Below are 17175 nucleotides of genomic sequence, written 5' to 3'. Positions count from 1 at the left end.
AGAGAGGCAGGGTAAGACAACAGGTCCCAGGCAGACTGGAGAAGAACAGGCCCCACGTGGTCTGGCCTGATGGCGGGTAGGCAGGGGGTAAGGGAAGGGTAGAACAGACCCCAAGCCCTGAGCCTTCTGCACCCCTCCACATCCCCAAGGGCCTGCCTTAAAGGACCCAGGCAGTGCCACATAAGTCTGCTACTGTTTTATATACAAGTGGCTTGATTTAAATATTAATTAGGTATCACAGCTCAAAGTAACTACTTCAGCCATCCAAGGATAGAATACAGAGCTTTCTGTGATCTTGTTGCAGTAGAATCAGATTCTATTATGTCCTTTAATTAATTTCCCTGATGGTGGCCTAAAGTGGTATCACGTTAAACTGTATAACATTAATCACAGATTGGTAAATAATGAATATATCCTTCAAACTACACACACTTATTAGTTTTACTTAGAAGCATAAATCTGAGTCAATTATGGTGTAAGCGGACAGTCCACAGTCTTGCTCTAGAAACTAAATAACTCAAGAAGTGCGAATCAATAAACAATTCTACCTTCAGTAAACTTGACACCAACTCTGGGATGCTATTGATGACTCATGTAGTAGCCCATCACTTTCAGGAAAGATTCTATTAAAATACACATTTTAAAAAATGAGGGTTATATTGGTTTTGCATTAGATTTTTGCATGGTCTATGTTATTACCAATAATATACCCCACTTGGGACTATGCCTCTACTGCATGTTTCACTGTGCTGACAAAAGTCACCAGTTCCTCACCTTTTATTCCCTGTTGCAGAAAGAGTCAAAGTTTGATTGGGAACAATGTATACTTTCAGAACAGAGTTCTGAGTATATATAGGTGCCTGAATCCTGCTTGAGAGAAACATTTATTTCCAAAATATCAATCCTTAAAATAGTTTCTTAAACAATGCAAGACTCTCACACTACAAAAAATAGGCACATCTACGTTGTCTCTAGGGATAGACTAGTAAAGCAGCTCTCAGAAGTTATCTTCTCCCAGACATATGAGCATCCAAATGTGGATGAATGTGAAAAAGTCCAAATTTTCCAATGCCCAAAAAGAGATAAAACCAAAACTAATTTGACTCCTTAGCAGTTATGACGTTTATTGAAAGTTTTATAGCTCCATTTGAAGACTATGTCATAAGAACATAAGAAATGGCCATACTGGGTCAGGCCAAAGGTCCATCCAGCCTAGTACCTGTCTGCTGACCGTGGCCAATGCCAGGTGTCCCAGAGAGTGAATCGAACAGGTAATGATCAAGCGATCTCTCTTCCTCCCATCCATCTCCACCCTCTGACAAACAAAGGCTAGGGCAGGGGTGCCTAAACTTTTTTCAAAGAGGGCCAGATTTGATGAAGTGAACAAGCGTGAGGGCCGACCATTTTGCCTGACATTCTTTGAACCATTAAAATTAAATGCAAATTAACTATTTTATGCAAAGTTTAGTGCAAACGGCATACTTTTCATTTCGTCACATGGATGACAAATCTAAACAGGTGTTAAATCACTCTGCCTTTCATATCTGAAGGCCAGATGAAAAAAAAATCCAGGAAGCTGAAATATATGTCAGGAACATTGTAAAGTACATTACATATTATTGGTAATAAAGGTTGTCTGTCAACTTTTAAGTTCAAAAAATATGAATAGGAACATAACACCAAGTATACATGTTGTGTCCAAATATATTTATAACTGATTTAGACCAACTGACATTAACTGAGATTTTTACAATGTATTCATCTCAATACATATGGATTCGTTGGGGGCCATAAAAGATAGATATTGCCAAATTACCTGTGGGGCCGTATTAAACCGGAACACGGGCCGCAATTGGCCCGCGGGCCGGACTTTGGACATGCCTGGGCTAGGGACACCATTCCTTACCCATCCTGGCTAATAGCCATTAATGAACTTAACTGCCATGAATTTATCTAGTTCTCTTTTAAACCCTGTTAGTCCTAGCCTTCACAAGCTCCTTGGGCAAAGAGTTCCACAGATTGACTATGTGCTGTGTGAAGAAGAATATACTTTTATTTGTTTTAAGCCTGCTGCCCATTAGTTTCATTTGGTGGCCCCTAGTTCTTATATTATGGGAACAAGTAAATAGCTTTTCCTTACTCTCTTTCTCCACACGACTCATGATTTTATAGACCTCTATCATATCCCCCCTTAGTCTCCTCTTTTCCAAGCTGAAAAGTCCCAGTCTCTTTAATCTCTCCTCATATGGGATCTGTTCCAAACCCCTAATCATTTTAGTTGCCCTTCTTTGAATCTTTTCTAATGCCAGTAGATCTTTTCTGAGATGAGGAGACCACATCTGTACGCAGTATTCAAGATGTGGGCGTACCATGGATTTATATAAGGGCAATAAGATATTCTCCGTCTTATTCTCCATCTCTTTTTTAATGATTCCTAACATCTAGTTTGCTTTGACTGCCACTGCACTCTGCGTGGATGCCCTCAGAGAACTATCCATGACGACTCCAAGATCTCTTTCCTGATTAGTTGTAGCTAAATTAGCCCCCATCATATTATATGCAGGATTCCACAAACTGCTGTTTCTACTGGCCCGTGGCAAGTAGATTTCAGTCAGTCGCTCCGTGCGCCCCATTCACCAGTGCTGCGCACATGCACACTGCCGTTCTGGCGCATGAGTGGTGAGGGGCCGGTGAGTTGCTCTCGCCGCAGTTTGTCGAGCTCTGATTATATGCATTGTTGGGGTTATTTTTTCCAATGTGCATTACTTTACATTTATCCACATTAAATTTCATTTGCCATTTTGTTGCCCAATCACTTAATTTTGTGAGATCTTTTTGAAGTTCTTCACAGTCTGCTTTGGTCTTAACTACCTTGAGCAGTTTAGTATTGTCTGCAAACTTTGTCACCTCACTGTTTACTCCCTTCTCCAGATCATTTATGAATATGTTGAATAGGATTGGTCCTTTGGGAACACCATTAGGGTATGTCTACACCACAAAGTTAATTCGAACTAACGGACGTTAGTTCGAATTAACTTTGATAGGCGCTACACTAGCGCTCCGCTAATTCGAACTTAATTCGAACTAGCGGAGCGCTTAGTTCGAACTAGGTAAACCTCATTCCACGAGGATTAAGCCTAGTTCGAATTTACTAGTTCAAATTAAGGGGTGTGTAGCCCCTTAATTTGAACTAGTGGGAGGCTAGCCCTCCCCAGCTTTCCCTGGTGGCCACTCTGGCCAACACCAGGGAAACTCTATTGCCTCCCTCCCGGCCCCGGACCCCTTAAAGGGGCACGGGCTGGCTACAGTGCCCGTGCCAGGTGCAAGCCTGCCAGCACCCAGCCAGCAGACCCTGCACCTGGCACGGCTCAAGCCAGCCACCCGATGCTCCCCAGCCCTCCCCCTCTTCCCTGGACCAGGCTGGCGGCTCCCAGGAGCATGCCCGGGACCGCAAGAGGCGGGCACCCGCCTGGTCTAGTGCGGACATCGTGGACCTCATCCACGACCTCCACACTAGGCACAGGAAAGTGGCCGGCTAGGGCAGGAGAGCTGCCAGCCTGGCCACCCAGGAGCAGGTGTGCATGAAAATCAAGGTGGTCCAGTGAGACCCCCAACCCTGAGCCCTGAGCTTACAATGGCCGTACTGGTCAGACCAAAGGTCCATCTAGCTCAGTAGCCTGTCTGCCGACAGAGGCCAACCCTAGGGACTCTGGAGGGGATGGACCGAAGACAGTGACCAAACCATTTGTCTTGTGCCATCCCTCTCCAGCCTTCCACAAACTTCAGGCAGGGACACCACTCCTACCCCCTGGCTAATACCACTCCATGGACCCAACCTCCATGACTTGATCTCACTTCTCTTTAAATTCTGTTCTAGTTCTAGCCTTCACAGCCTCCTGCAGCAAGGAGTTCCACAGGTTGACTATTTGCTTTGTGAAGAACAACTTTCTGTTACTAGTTTGAAGCCTGCTACCCATTCCTTTCCTTTGGTGTCCTCTAGTCCTTCTATTATGGGAACTAATGAAGAACTTTTCTGTATGCACCCTCTCCACCCCACTCATGCTTTTATAGACCTCTATCATATCCCCCCTCCATCTCCTCTTTTCTAAGCTGAAAAGTCCCAGTCTCTTTAGCCTCTCTTCATATGGGACCTGTTCCAAACCCCTTCTCCCACCCTCTCTCTTCCCCTCTCCCACCTCCTTTTCCCAGTCTCCCCCAGTTTTGTTCAATAAAGAGAGATTCTATTTTTGAACACAATTGTCCTTTATTTTGTACATCAGGAAGGGGGGCTAGGGAGGGATAAGTGGAAGGAGGTGAGGGAGGAATGGGGTACGAGCCCCCGATGGGGAGGACTGGGCTGGCTTTGTAGGCTTCTGGGGGTGGAACCTCTCCTGCAGCCCCCCAATTGCCTCCTCTCCCCAGATGGCAGCCTGCGGCAAGTGCAGCCGGTCTGATGGCCGAGTGCTGTGATGTGCCCAGTGTGGGTACTGCGGGCAATCCAAGCCAGGACTGCTTTGCAAGCGGGGCACCCCTGAGAACTGTCTGTCCGGGGTGGGGGTCGGGTCCCTTTAAGCACTGCCCTCGGCTAGCCTGAGACAGCAGCTCCACGCTCTAAGTCCTACTCTGATGCCCTGCCGGCACTGCTTCCAGCCATCCTTAACCCCGGTTCAGTGTCCACTCTGTGTGGACATGCTAGTTCAAATTAGCAAAACGCTAATTCGAACTAGTTTTTTAGTCTGGATGCGTTAGTTCGAATTAGCTTAGTTTGAATTAACTAATTCGAACTAAGTTAGTTCAAATTAGCGCTGTAGTGTAGACATACCCTTAGTTACCCCTCTCCATTCTGAAAATTTACCATTTATTCCTACCCTTTTGTTTCCTGTCTTTTAACTAGTTCTCAGGCCATGAAAGGATCTTCCGTCTTATCCCATGACAACTTAATTTATGTAAAAGCCTTTGGTGAGGAACTTTCTCAAAGGCTTTCTGGAAGTGTAACTACACTATATCTATTGGATCTCCTTGTCCACATGTTTGCTGACCCCTTCAAAGAACTCTAACAGATTAGTAAGACAGGATTTCCCTTTATAGAAACCATGTTGACTTTTGCCCAACAAATTATGTTCTTCTATGTGTCTGACAATTTTATTCTTTACTATTGTTTCAACTAATTTACCCGGTACTGACGTTAGACTTACCGGTCTGTAATTGCCGGGATCACCGGCTATTTTTAAATATTGGTGTTACATTAGCTATCTTCCAGTCACTGGGTACAGAAGCTGATTTAAAGGATAGGTTACAAACCATAGTTAATAGTTCAGCAATTTCCCATTTGAGTTCTTTCAGAACTTTTGGGTGAATGCCATCTGGTCTCCGTGACTTGTTACTGTTAAGTTTATCAATTAATTCCAAAACCTCCTCTAATTACACTTCAATCTGTGATAAGTCCTCAGATTTGTCACCTACAAAAGGGCAGGTCAGGTTTGGGAATCTCCCTAACATCCTCAGCCTGAAGACTGAAGCAAAGAATTCATTTAGTTTCTCCGCAATGACTTTATTATCTTTAAGTGCTCCTTTTGTATCTCAATCGTCCAGGGGCCCCACTAGTTGTTTAGCAGGCTTCCTGCTTCTGATGTACTTAAAAAACATTTTGTTATTACCTGTTGAGTTTTTGGCTAGCTGTTCTTCAAACTCCTTTTTGGCTTTTCTTATTACGTGTCATGAAGCTGCACCTTAAAATAGAGCTATTTAAAACTTTAATTTATCCAGGTCAAATGCCTCCATTCTTTATTCATCACCCTGATTCTGAGAATATGGTACAGATAAGATACCGGCTGAGTCATGGAATGTGGATTCTAATCAGTTCCTAAATGCTTTCATGAAGCAGTGTGGGAAACTCCCTACTTAAATCATTTCCCTAGCCAAATACAGCTGATTAGTTTTTAATCTCGTGACACTAATAGTTTTGGCAGCTACAATGCATAAGGATCCAGTACACAAAACAGAACAACAAGTAAAACACAAAAAATTGGAAGATTGTGCTTCTTTTAGCAACAAATTCAGGAACGAATGCTAAACTGACAATTCACTCCCTACAGTTACAGCTTTTTACATGAAGACTAATATTTTAAAGAGTTGGCTCTTCTTCCATTGTAAGCATGATGGATTTTGCTTACTACCCTACCTGCTTCTTAAAGGAACATGCCTTCAAACCTAATCAATTCCAAAATAATGAGTTATGCTGATTTTAGGTATTACACCTGCCTGACTGCTGTGGCTTTGTAGTGACATTTTCCTGTTTTTAAAATGTTTTCTTCTCATGTATTACTGTGAAAAAGATCCACAAGAAAACCAGGGAAAACAGATGATATAACACAAAGTGCTGTCAAATTCACAAATAATCTAGAAATGAACTCAGTAATTCTAGGTGGTAACTGCAATAACAGTAGCCTTTAACTAATGGTAAGCTGTCCTTTATTAAAGCATTGCGTACAGCCAAGAGTAAAGTGTGCTAAGCCATTAAACAACGGGTTACTTTCATTCATGCCAGCTGTGACCAGTGTTTCCTCTAATTTTTTCCATTCATGTGCACAATAAATTTTGTTATGTGCACTAAGGCATGTGCAGATGTGCACCACCAATAGAAAAACATGCTGCCAGCTGCTCCCAGCTGTGGGAACTCTGCTAATCAGCTGAGCAACATTGGAATCTCTCCTGGGCGGCCACCCAAGTGCTCAGCTTAGAGGGAACACTAACTGTGATGAAGAAATAAAGGAAAGCAAGTCGTTTTCTGCTGTATATTATGTCCTGAAATCAAAGGATTCCTTGTTTGGTTGTGTGTTTTACAGACTCATGAAACTGACACGCTAAATATATAATTTGATTCCCAGATCATTTGTGTCAGTCAAACCAAATGGGTGCACAAATCAGTGGCTCAGTTACCTTCCTGGAGGAATTTTCCACTTACCTTCCTGGAGGAATTTTCAAAGTGCACCCCGCACGCCTTGCAGTTCTGTTCAGAAGCTGTAGGAGAAGGGTAGGAGCTGTAACCAGGGTTGGAATATGCCTGGGGTCTGGCACCCTGCTGCGGCCTCTGCTGCATCTCCTCAGGTTGTCCATCCAGACAAAACCAGTTACAACAGGTTGCCCACATAGTAACTAAAAGGGTGAGAAAAAACATAAGGTAAGTAACAGCCTGGAGACATAAGTGAAGGCCAGGCATAAAACAAATGTTTATGCTTCTTCATTAACTAAGCTACTTGACAGCAAAGTAGCAGTGGCCTGAATCTTTTCTTACAAAGTGCAAGCATATGCCAAAAGTGTACATATTCGTAACACAAAACATGCGCTCAATCCTTAGGCCAGGTCTACACTAGGGGATAAGTTTGAATTAAGATACGCAACTTCAACTACATTCATTGCGTAGCTTAAATCAAAGTATCTTAACTCAAATTTTGGTGCCATCCACACTGTGGGAAGTCAAAGGGAGCACACACTCTCTTCGACTTCCCTTGCTCCTTGTAAAAGCAGGACTACCGGCACCCTCTCAGTTCGAACTAATGTGTCTTCATTAGACCCGCCAATTCAAACTCTGGAAGATCGACAGCAGCTGCTTTTATTCTAGAAGGGGGTGGGTGAGATTCTGTGGCCTGCATTGTGCAGGGGGTCAGACTAGATGATCATAATGGTCCCTTCTGACCTTAAAGTCTATGAGTCTATCTTCTCTGCAGTGTAGACATGGCCTTAATGAAAACCCACAGACAGAATTTCAGAATGGATTTTTCTGGCATTTTTCAGAAAACCCCATTACTTATCAATTCAATTGTTCAGCGCTATATGATCACAGCATGGTCATTTGTACTGAATTAGCAACAACCAAATGAAGCAGTTTTCAGCTACTTTGCAGTAGGGAGTAAGGGAAAGTTAAGAGGCACTGGAATTTCTCCCTAAAAAAGGAGGGAGAGTCTCCTGTTCTCTCTTGCCTGGTGCTGATGTAAGATCAACACCACAGTAGTAGCTGGTTTCCCTCTACAAACTGGCTCCACGTGAGTTAGTGCTGCAGGCCTGTAAACAGATAACAGACCATGGTGGAGCCCCTTCAACTCAGAGGCCATAATTTGCCTTAGTAATAGAAATGTAGCCGTGTTAGTCTGGTTTAGCTGAAGCAAAATGCAGGATTATGTAGCACTTTAATAAACCATCTTGTTAGTCTTTAAAGTGCTACATAGTCCTATAATTTGCCTTGTTCACTCTATAAGATTCCATACAATGAATCAGTGCTGACCTCTAGGAAATCAGATGAATATAGGAGAGCTAAATGGTAAGACATAAAAGATGTTTCTGAAGATCTAGTTGCTTGGGCCCTGAGTGGTAGGACGGTAGGACAGGTACTCTTACTGAAACTCCTTGAGGAAACAGTTTCAGTTGGGGGAGTGGGAGGGAGACTGGGAGGCAGAGGAAGAGAGAGGAGCCCGGGGAATGCTTCCTCAATATTTTTGGAGCAAAATCACTAGTTCAATAACGTTCCCACAATGTGGTGGTGCTTTATACCTACATTACCTATTTGTAATTGTTGTATCATGCAAGCAAGGTAGTAACAAACTTCAACAGATCTTTATTTAACAAAGGTGAAACCTCTTTACAAAGCTGCTGCTGCTCCCCTCTGTAGCTCTCACTCAGGCCTGGCCTATCTCCTCCCCCTCCTTCCTGTGCTTCCAGATTCCCAACAGCCAGTGCTCCCAGTTCTAATAAATTACAAGCAACTTCTAAAACACCACATTCCCTCCTCTCTTAAGAAGCTCTCCCAATTATAAAATAAACATTGTTGTTCTAACCACAGCAACAAATATGGAACAAGACACTATACTGTTGGCAGAAATATTACACTGAAAACACTGTAAATACTACATAACAATCTCTAGTCCAGACTGGTGGTCATCTAGGTCTGACAGACCGTCTCTCAAACCCTGGTTCCAGTGCAATGTCTTGTTGTGTTGGTGCTACGGTGAAGTCATACAACGTGGGCTGGGTGTTGGCATCATCTCCTCTTGGTGCATAGGCAGGTGCAAGATAAGAAGCATTCCATACCCACCCATCAGAAAGTCGATAGGTGTAAGGTCCTTTCTCTATGATTTTAAGATGAGATGTGAATTTATGGTCCCCTTTGTGTAAAATTCCAGGTTTTCTTACTCTAACGAAGGAACTACACTCAAACTTAGGTTCCTTAGCACCCCGCCATTTGTCTGTGAAAGCTTTATACTTTGCTTCTGTTCAACTGTTTTTCTCACAGCATCCTCATTTGGTGCATCAGATCTTGTCTTTAACAATCCAGCAATGTTCAGTTTAGTATTCATCGGTTTTCCATGCAGTAATGCTGTGGGTGATCTTTGCGTTGTGGCATGTCATGTAGCCCTGTAAGCTTGCAAGAAGTCAATAGGGAAGGTTATCCATGAGCGCCCTTCCAGTTTAGCCATTTGCAAACTCTCTTTCAAACTTCTGTTAAACCTTTCGATTTCTCCATTGGCTTGAGGGTAATTACAGGGACGATCTTCTATGTAAAATGTTTCTCTCTACTACAAAAGTTTCAAATTTCACAGAAGTAAATTGACTACCATTATCTGAAACCAGTTCTTTGGGGTTACCTTCCCTGCTAAAAACTGTAGAGAGAAACTTAATTACTGTAGCAGAAGAAATATGCAATATAAACGCCACTTCAGGCCATTTACTGAAATAGTCTATTAAAGTGATGGCATAACGACAGTCAATTGGAGCAGTATCAAAGGGTCCTACGATGTCAATCACAACTTTTTCCAATGCAGAATCTGGAAGAGGAACAGGCTGTAATGGTGGGATACATGTCACTGCTGTCTTATCATGCATTTGGCAAGTGACACCAGATTTTATGATTGCTTCAGTGTGAGAGTCCATCCCTGGCCACCAATACAGATCTCATAGTCGTTGTTTGGTTCTGACAATACCTTGATGAGTATCATGTGCCAGTTGCATGAGTTTTGGCTGTAATTCTTCTGGCACAAGTAGCAGGCGTGTACCTCGTAGCACCCAGCCATCAAGCAAAGAAAGTTCATCCCGAATTCTAAAATAAGGCAGCAAACCTGGGTCAAGGTTTTTAGGGTTACTGGGCCATCTCTTTGTCAGAGATTCCCGTAGCTTTTGTTGAATTGGACATGCTGAACAAGCAGCTTGGAATTGCTCTCATTACTGCAGTAAGAGTGCAGTGGTGGACCATCTGATGAAGACAAAGGCAGGTGAGAAAGGCAATCAGCTATCACATTTTGGTTTCCAGGCTTATATTCCAGTTCATAATTGAAAGAGAGTAGTCTTGCAGACCATCTAACAATACGATTCCCTGCTCTTCCCAGTCCTTTCATGCTTAGCAAAGTTGTCAAAGGGCTGTGGTCTGTGCACAACTTGAACGTGCGGTCCCACAGGTAAGTTCTCCATTTTTCAGTAGCCCAGACACAAGCAAGTGCTTCTTTTTCAACTGTAGAATATTTTCTCTCAGCATTACTCAGTGGCCTTGAAGCAAATGCAACAGTCCTCTCTGTGTTGTCCTCCTGAAGTTGTGTGAGGACAGCCCCAAGTCCATAATCAGAAGCATCAGTAGTCACAATTGTGGGCAATGCAGGACTGAATAGTGCAAGTACTGGACTATGTACAATCAAGTCTTCCACAGTTTCCAAACTAGCTTGTACATCCATTGTCCACACCAATGTTGAACTTCTCCGTAGTAATTCTCGTAACGGTTCAATGACAGAAGCATAATTGGGAATTAATTTTGCATACCAGGAGGTTAGACCCAAGAAGGAACATAAGGTTTGCAAATCTGATGGAGGAGGAGCATTTGAAATTGCTAGGATATGATCTGGATCAGGTTTTAGTCCAGCCGGTGAAATTGTATGCCCCAGAAAGGAGAGTTCTGTTTGTCTAAATTTGCATTTAGACATATTGAGCTTGAGGCCTGCTGTGCTGATGCAGTTTAGTACAGATTGCAGATTATTGTCATGCTCCTCAGAAGTATTTCCAAACACGATAATATCATCCAGATAGCACTGAAATCCATGTTGATTCTTCAGAATCAATGATGTCATTTTTTGGAAAACACTTGGGGCAGATGCAAGACCGTATGGAACCCGTTTAAAACAAAATAGTCTCTCGTGTAATAAATGCTGTGAGGTTTCTGCTATCTTCATGCAACATAACCTGGTGGTTTGCACTCTGCAAGTCAAGAGTAGAAAACTTCTTTGCTCCAAGGAGCTCTGCAAATACTTCTTCAATGTGAGGAAGAGGGTGGCTGTCAATCACAATAACTTTATTTGGCTCCCTTAAGTCCACACAAAGGCAAATGCCTCCATCCTTCTTCTGTCACTACTATAGGTAAAACCCATTCCGAGGAGTCAATCTCTTCAATAATGTCTTTTTGAACAAGTCTTTTAAGTTCCTCTGACACAGCTTCCCTGACTGAAAATGGTAAGCGCCATAACTTCTGTCGTACAGGCATCACATTATGTCGCATTTTAACTTTACGCACAAACCCATAAGCACAGCCAAGTTTCTCTTCAACCTGGTCTTGGGTCCCAGCTGAAACCGGTGTGTGTACTGCAAAAGTGCTTTGCTGAGGAAGATCAATTTGTCCATTAACTTCCCTGAGGTTTAAAGCAGCCAATAAATCTCTGCCAAGGATAGGAGTGCCTTTGTGAACAATTTAGAACTCTGCATTTACACAGCAATCACCAAAAGTCACTGTTGCTGGCAGGCAGCCATGCACTGGAATTTGGTTTTTCAAATAGCACACCAAGTTAAGTTTGGGTTCAGTAAGAGGCACATCTTTACAGTAATGCAAATAGACAGAATCAGGTAGTATAGATACTGATGAACCAGTGTCCAACATTAGCTGAATAGGATGTGAAGGTGTGCCAGAAACATTTACAGTGCATCTTATCTGTTCTGGAATATGTGCACTACAGTAAGTCCCCAGGTTATATCAACCCGACGTAAGTCGGACCCCTAGTTACCAACGGAGGGAGGGGGCGCAGCTAGTGCGGTGTGCCTCCCCCATTGTCGCAGCCTCCGGTGGCACGGGGGGCGCTTCCCCCAGCAGACCAGGGAGACGCGGAGCGGCTTTTCTCGCCGCGGAGGACGCGGGCGGCGGGACTGCCGAGACGCGCCGCGGTCCCGCCGCCCGCGTCCTCCGCGGCAAAAAAGCCGCTCCGCGTCTCCCTGGTCTGCTGGGGGGTGCACAGCTAGTGTGCCCCCCCCCCCCAGCCGACCAGGCTTTTCTCGCCGACGCCTGGGGTACAGCAGCTGGGGTGCTGCCGGGCTGGTCCTGCCGCGCCAAGGGTCAGCGCTATCAGACCAACCCAGCAGCACTCCAGCTGCTCTGCCCCAGGCGTGTCTGATTCAGCCGCTGCTGGTCAGTTTCAACAGCAGCTGAATCTGGACGTCTGGGACAGAGCAGCTGGGGCGCTGCCGGGTTGGTCCTCATAGCGCCGCACCTCGGCGCTGCGGGGACCAACCTGGCAGCACCCCAGCTGCTCTACCCCAGGTGTCCCCAAGTCAGCTGCTGCTGAAACTGATCAGCGACTGATTCCAGGAAGCCTGGGGCAAAGCAGCTCTGCCTCGGGCTTCCTGTAGTCAGCCGCTGGTCAGTTTCAGCAGCGGCTGAATCGGGGACACCTGGGGTACAATATGTACCAGTTCTGACTTACGTACAAATTCAACTTAAGAACAAACCTACAGTCCCTATCTTGTACGTAACCTGGGGACTGCCTGTAGTGAATTTGTCAACACTCAGCACAGTAACATCTGGTATTGTAACTGCATGCACCTGTTGATTAGACTGGCTACTGCAGCATACCTTAGCAAAATGCCCAATCTTTTTGCAATGATTGCACTGAGCTTCTTTTGCAGGATATCTTGTGTAGCTTGCAAGGTGTTGTGGTGATCCACAACGAAAGCATGCTTTTGCTGTGCTTTGAATTTGCTGATTCTGAGGTTTTTCATTAGTTTTCCCCTTATGATTGTTTGTCTGCAGCAATAGTGGACTTTTCTGCAAAGGAGTCACAGCCTGGACTGGGCCTCCTGTATCCATGCTCATTATTTTGGCTTCTGATATAGCTGACTCAGTCTGGGTAGCAATGGTTATTGCTTTTTCCAGTGTAAGTTGTGGTTCTAGAAGCAAGCGTTCCCTTACACGAAGCATGGTTGTCTTCTCAATGAGCTGGTCTCTAATCATCTCATCTGCCATATTCCCAAAGTCACAAGTAACATCAGACTTCTCAGAGAAGCAATATACTGCCTTCTAGTCTCCCCTGGTTTCTGCTCACGCTGGCAAAATCTGTAGCGATTAGCTACTACATTCACTTTTGGCACAAAAAAGTTCTTTAATGCAGTCTCATATTTATCATCTGCAAGGGGAAAAGTGTAAAATACACACTGCCCTTCTGCTCCAAGGCAATGGATTAGCAGAGCACGCTTTCTTACTTCAGACATCTCTGTAGCACTGAATGCAAGCAGATAAGTCTCAAACATAAGGATCCAGGCAGTAAAAGCAATTGGAGGCTCACCTGGCCTTTGCAGAAAGGGTGCAGGTGGATTCAGAGGCAGAAGATCCATCCTCGTCGCCAAAATGTTGTATCATGCAAGCAAGGTAGTAACAAACTTCAACAGATCTTTATTTAACAAAGGTGAAACCTCTTTACAAAGCTGCTGCTGCTCCCCTCTATAGCTCTCACTCAGGCCTGGCCCATCTCCTCCCTCCTCCTTTCTGTCTCCTGTGCTTCCAGATTCCCAACAGCCAGTGCTCCCAGTTCTAATAATTACAAGCAACATCTAAAACACCACAGTAATCTACTATGCACACAGGTATGAATACATTCCCTGGGCACTCAAAGCCTGTGCTAGGTGTCATCGCTTAACTAACACAGGGCATTCATGTTGCAGTTAAACGCTTTTACAAATCTTTTGGTCTCTTCTGTCCAGAGGCGGCAGGACGGAGAAAGCCAGGGACAGAGCAGGGGGGCCACGATGGAAATACTGGGGGGGAAGGGGGAGGTATACTTCTGCCCCAATATATAAAGGCAAGAGAAGAACCTGGTGAACAGACCAAAGAGAACTAGGCCAGCTGCCAGGGAGCAAGTAGAACTGCTCTTTTCTCCCCTCCTACCAGCCACCAGAGGTTCTGGCATAGGCACCTAGCCCATGGAGAGGGGCAGGAGCATGTGTTCCAACCACTGGGACTGGTGACAAAGAGGCATCACTTTGCCAGCCACCAAGAGGCAAAGGGAACACATCACAAGAGAAATGGCAGTAGGAACTGTAGGAACAGTAGGAACAGTGAGCTTCCGCCCCTCACCATTGGTATCCATATTGCTCAGATCTTCCAAATCAATGGTGTCAGCCTTTTTCTTCTCAGCAAGGCTGTTCATGCATGTTCACTACGTAACCTTCTACAACATGACTAAACCATACTTTGGAAACCTATCCATCAATAAAAGCGCTGAGAAAATATGCACTTCTGGAAGATTTACCTGGCATAGCTCAGGTCCAGCCTGGGGTGGGGCTGTGCACCCTAGCTTCTGGCTTCTCCCCAGGTTGGCCCAGAGAAAAGGCCCAGAGGAAGGGGGGGGGGAGGCGCTGCACACCTTGGCCACCAGCTTCACCCCAAGGCAGGCCTGGGAACGGAGAGGCTGACCCAGGGACAGGCACCAGCCTTCTGCTGGCTTCACCCCTGGGGTGGAGTGGGGAGAGAACATGAAGGCTTTTCACCAACGCCAGTGGCTTCCTGCTGGTACGTTTGCTGCCCCCCTGAGGTCATTCCACACTACAACTCCTTCTATTAGAGCCCCACCCCTTTCCATTTTATGAGAAACAATCGAACTCCAGGTACATCCCATTGCTCTGGCACAACCAAACCCTGACCTTCCTTTAAGTTAGGATAAGAGAAACCCGCATACTAAATTTGGTGTTCTTAGTTCTTATTAAAACAAAAAACAGGACTATGTAGCACTTTAAATACTAACAAAATGGTTTATTAGGTGATGAGCTTTCATGGCCTAGACCCACTTCCTCAGATCAAATAGTGGAAGAAAATTGGCACAACCACATATACCAAAGGATACAATCAAAAAAATGAACACATATGAAAATGACAAATCAAATTTCAGAACAGAAGGGGGATGGAAGGGGGAGGTAAATGTCTGTGAGCTAATGCTATTAGAGGTAATAATTGGAGAAGCTATCTTTGTAATGGATAAGGTAATTAGTGTCTTTGTTAAGACCTACGTGTAAAGTGTCAAATTTAAGCATGAATGAGTCAGAGGATTCTCTTTCAAGTCTGGTATTAAAATGTCTTTGAAGCAGGATGCAGTTAATCAAGTCGTTGAGACAATGCCCTTTCTGGTTGAAATGGCAAGAAACTTTTTTCTTTGTGATCCTGTCTAATATCTCTTTTGTGGGCATTGATTCTTTGGTGAAGTGTCAGACATTTGTCCAATGTACATAGCAGATGGACACTTTCGGCACATGATAGCATAAATTATATTTCTGGGTGAGCAGGAATATGTGTTCTTGATCTTATAACTCAATTGGTTAGGTCCAATAATGGTATCAGCAGAGTGAATATGTGGACAAAGCTGGCAACGGGGTTTGTTGCAAGGGAAAGTTCCAGGGTTGGTATTAGTGTGCTGTGTCCTGTAGTTGTTGGTAAGAATCATCTTGAGGCTAGGTGGTTGTCTATAGGGGTATGTCTACACTACAGCACTAATTCAAACTAACTTAATTCGAATTAGTTAATGCCAACTAAGCTAATTCAAACTACTGCATCTAGACCTAAAAACTAATTCGAACTAGCATTTTGCTAATTCGAACTAGCATGTCCACATTGAGTGGACCCTGAACCGAAGTTAAGCCTGGCCGGAACAGGTGCCGGCAGGGCATCAGGTTAAGACTTAGAGCGTGGAGCTGCTGCCTCAGGCTAGCCAAGGGCTGTGCTTAAAGGGACCTGACCCCCACCCCGGACAGACAGTTTTCAGGGTTCCCCGCTTGCTTGTCTACCTCGATGAGGGACAGCAAAGCAGTCCTGTCTTGGAGTGCCCTGAGTGCCCACACTCGGCACATCACAGCACTCTGCCATCAGCCCGGCTGCACTTGCCACAGGTTGCCATCCGGGAGGGTCAATCAGGGGGCTGTCAGCATCCAGGAGACCCTGCAGGAGAGCTTCCACCCCGAGGAGCCCGCAGAGCCACCCCAGTCCTCCCCATCGGGGGCTCGTACCCCATTCCTCCCTCACCTCCTTCCACTCACCCCTCCCTAGCCCCCCTTCCTGATGTAAAAAATAAAGGACACGTGTGTTAAAAAATAGAAACTCTCTTTATTTAACAAAACTGGGGGGGTGGGATTAACCTCTGGGGAGACTGGGAAAAGGAGGTAGGAGAGGGGAGGTGGAAACCTGGGAGGAGGGAGCTGGAAGGAGGAAGCCAGGGGAAGGAGGAGGAGGGGAAGTATAAAACTATGGTATGCCATATATTCAGTACTGTGTACAGATGTGGTCTCCTCACCTCAAAAGAGAGTTTTGGCCTTGGAAAGGGTTCAGAAAAGGGCAACTAAAATGATGAGGGGTTTGGAACTGGTCCCATATGAAGAGAGGCTAAAAAGACTGGGACTTTTCAGCTTAGAAAAGAGGAGACTGAGGGGGGATATGATAGAGGTCTATAAAAGCACGAGTGGTGTGGAGAGGGTGCATAAAGAAAAATTCTTCATTAGTTCCCATAATAGAAGGACTAGAGGACACCAAATGAAATGAATGGGTAGCAGGCTTCAAACTAATAACAGAAAGTTCTTCTTCACAAAGCAAATAGTCAACCTGTGGAACTCCTTGCCACAGGAGGCTGTGAAGGCTAGAACTATAACAGAGTTTAAAGAGAAGTTAGATAAAGTCATGGAGGTTGTGTCCATGGAGTGCTATTAGCCAGGGGGTAGGAACGGTGTCCCTGGCCTCTGTTTGTGGAAGGCTGAGACGGATGTCACAAGACAAATGGCTTGATCATTGTCTTCGGTCCATCTCCTCCGAGGTAACTGGTGTTGGCCTCTGTCGGCAGACAGGCTACTGGGCTAGATGGACCTTTGGTCTGACCCAGTACAGCCGTTCTTATGTTCTTAGCT

The 17175-nt window shown here is 44.9% G+C and overlaps 1 protein-coding gene across 3 annotated transcripts in view; it reads right to left on the bottom strand.

Annotated features, from left to right (window-relative positions):
* Positions 1-17175, bottom strand: part of RFFL (ring finger and FYVE like domain containing E3 ubiquitin protein ligase) — a 53608-nt gene that overhangs the window by 18376 nt on the left and 18057 nt on the right. For 2 of the 3 annotated variants that reach the window (XM_075905010.1, XM_006119614.4), the window contains exon 2: positions 6965-7155. In XM_075905010.1, the coding sequence (XP_075761125.1) occupies positions 6965-7155 (191 nt within the window). Of the gene's footprint in view, positions 1-6964; positions 7156-13580; positions 13959-17175 lie in introns of those variants that run through there. The other variant, XM_075905011.1, reaches the window with a different exon arrangement.

This window comes from Pelodiscus sinensis, chromosome 21 (assembly GCF_049634645.1).
Source record: "Pelodiscus sinensis isolate JC-2024 chromosome 21, ASM4963464v1, whole genome shotgun sequence".
Taxonomy (NCBI): Eukaryota; Metazoa; Chordata; order Testudines; family Trionychidae; genus Pelodiscus; species Pelodiscus sinensis.
This window is presented reverse-complemented; position numbering and strand designations above follow the sequence as displayed.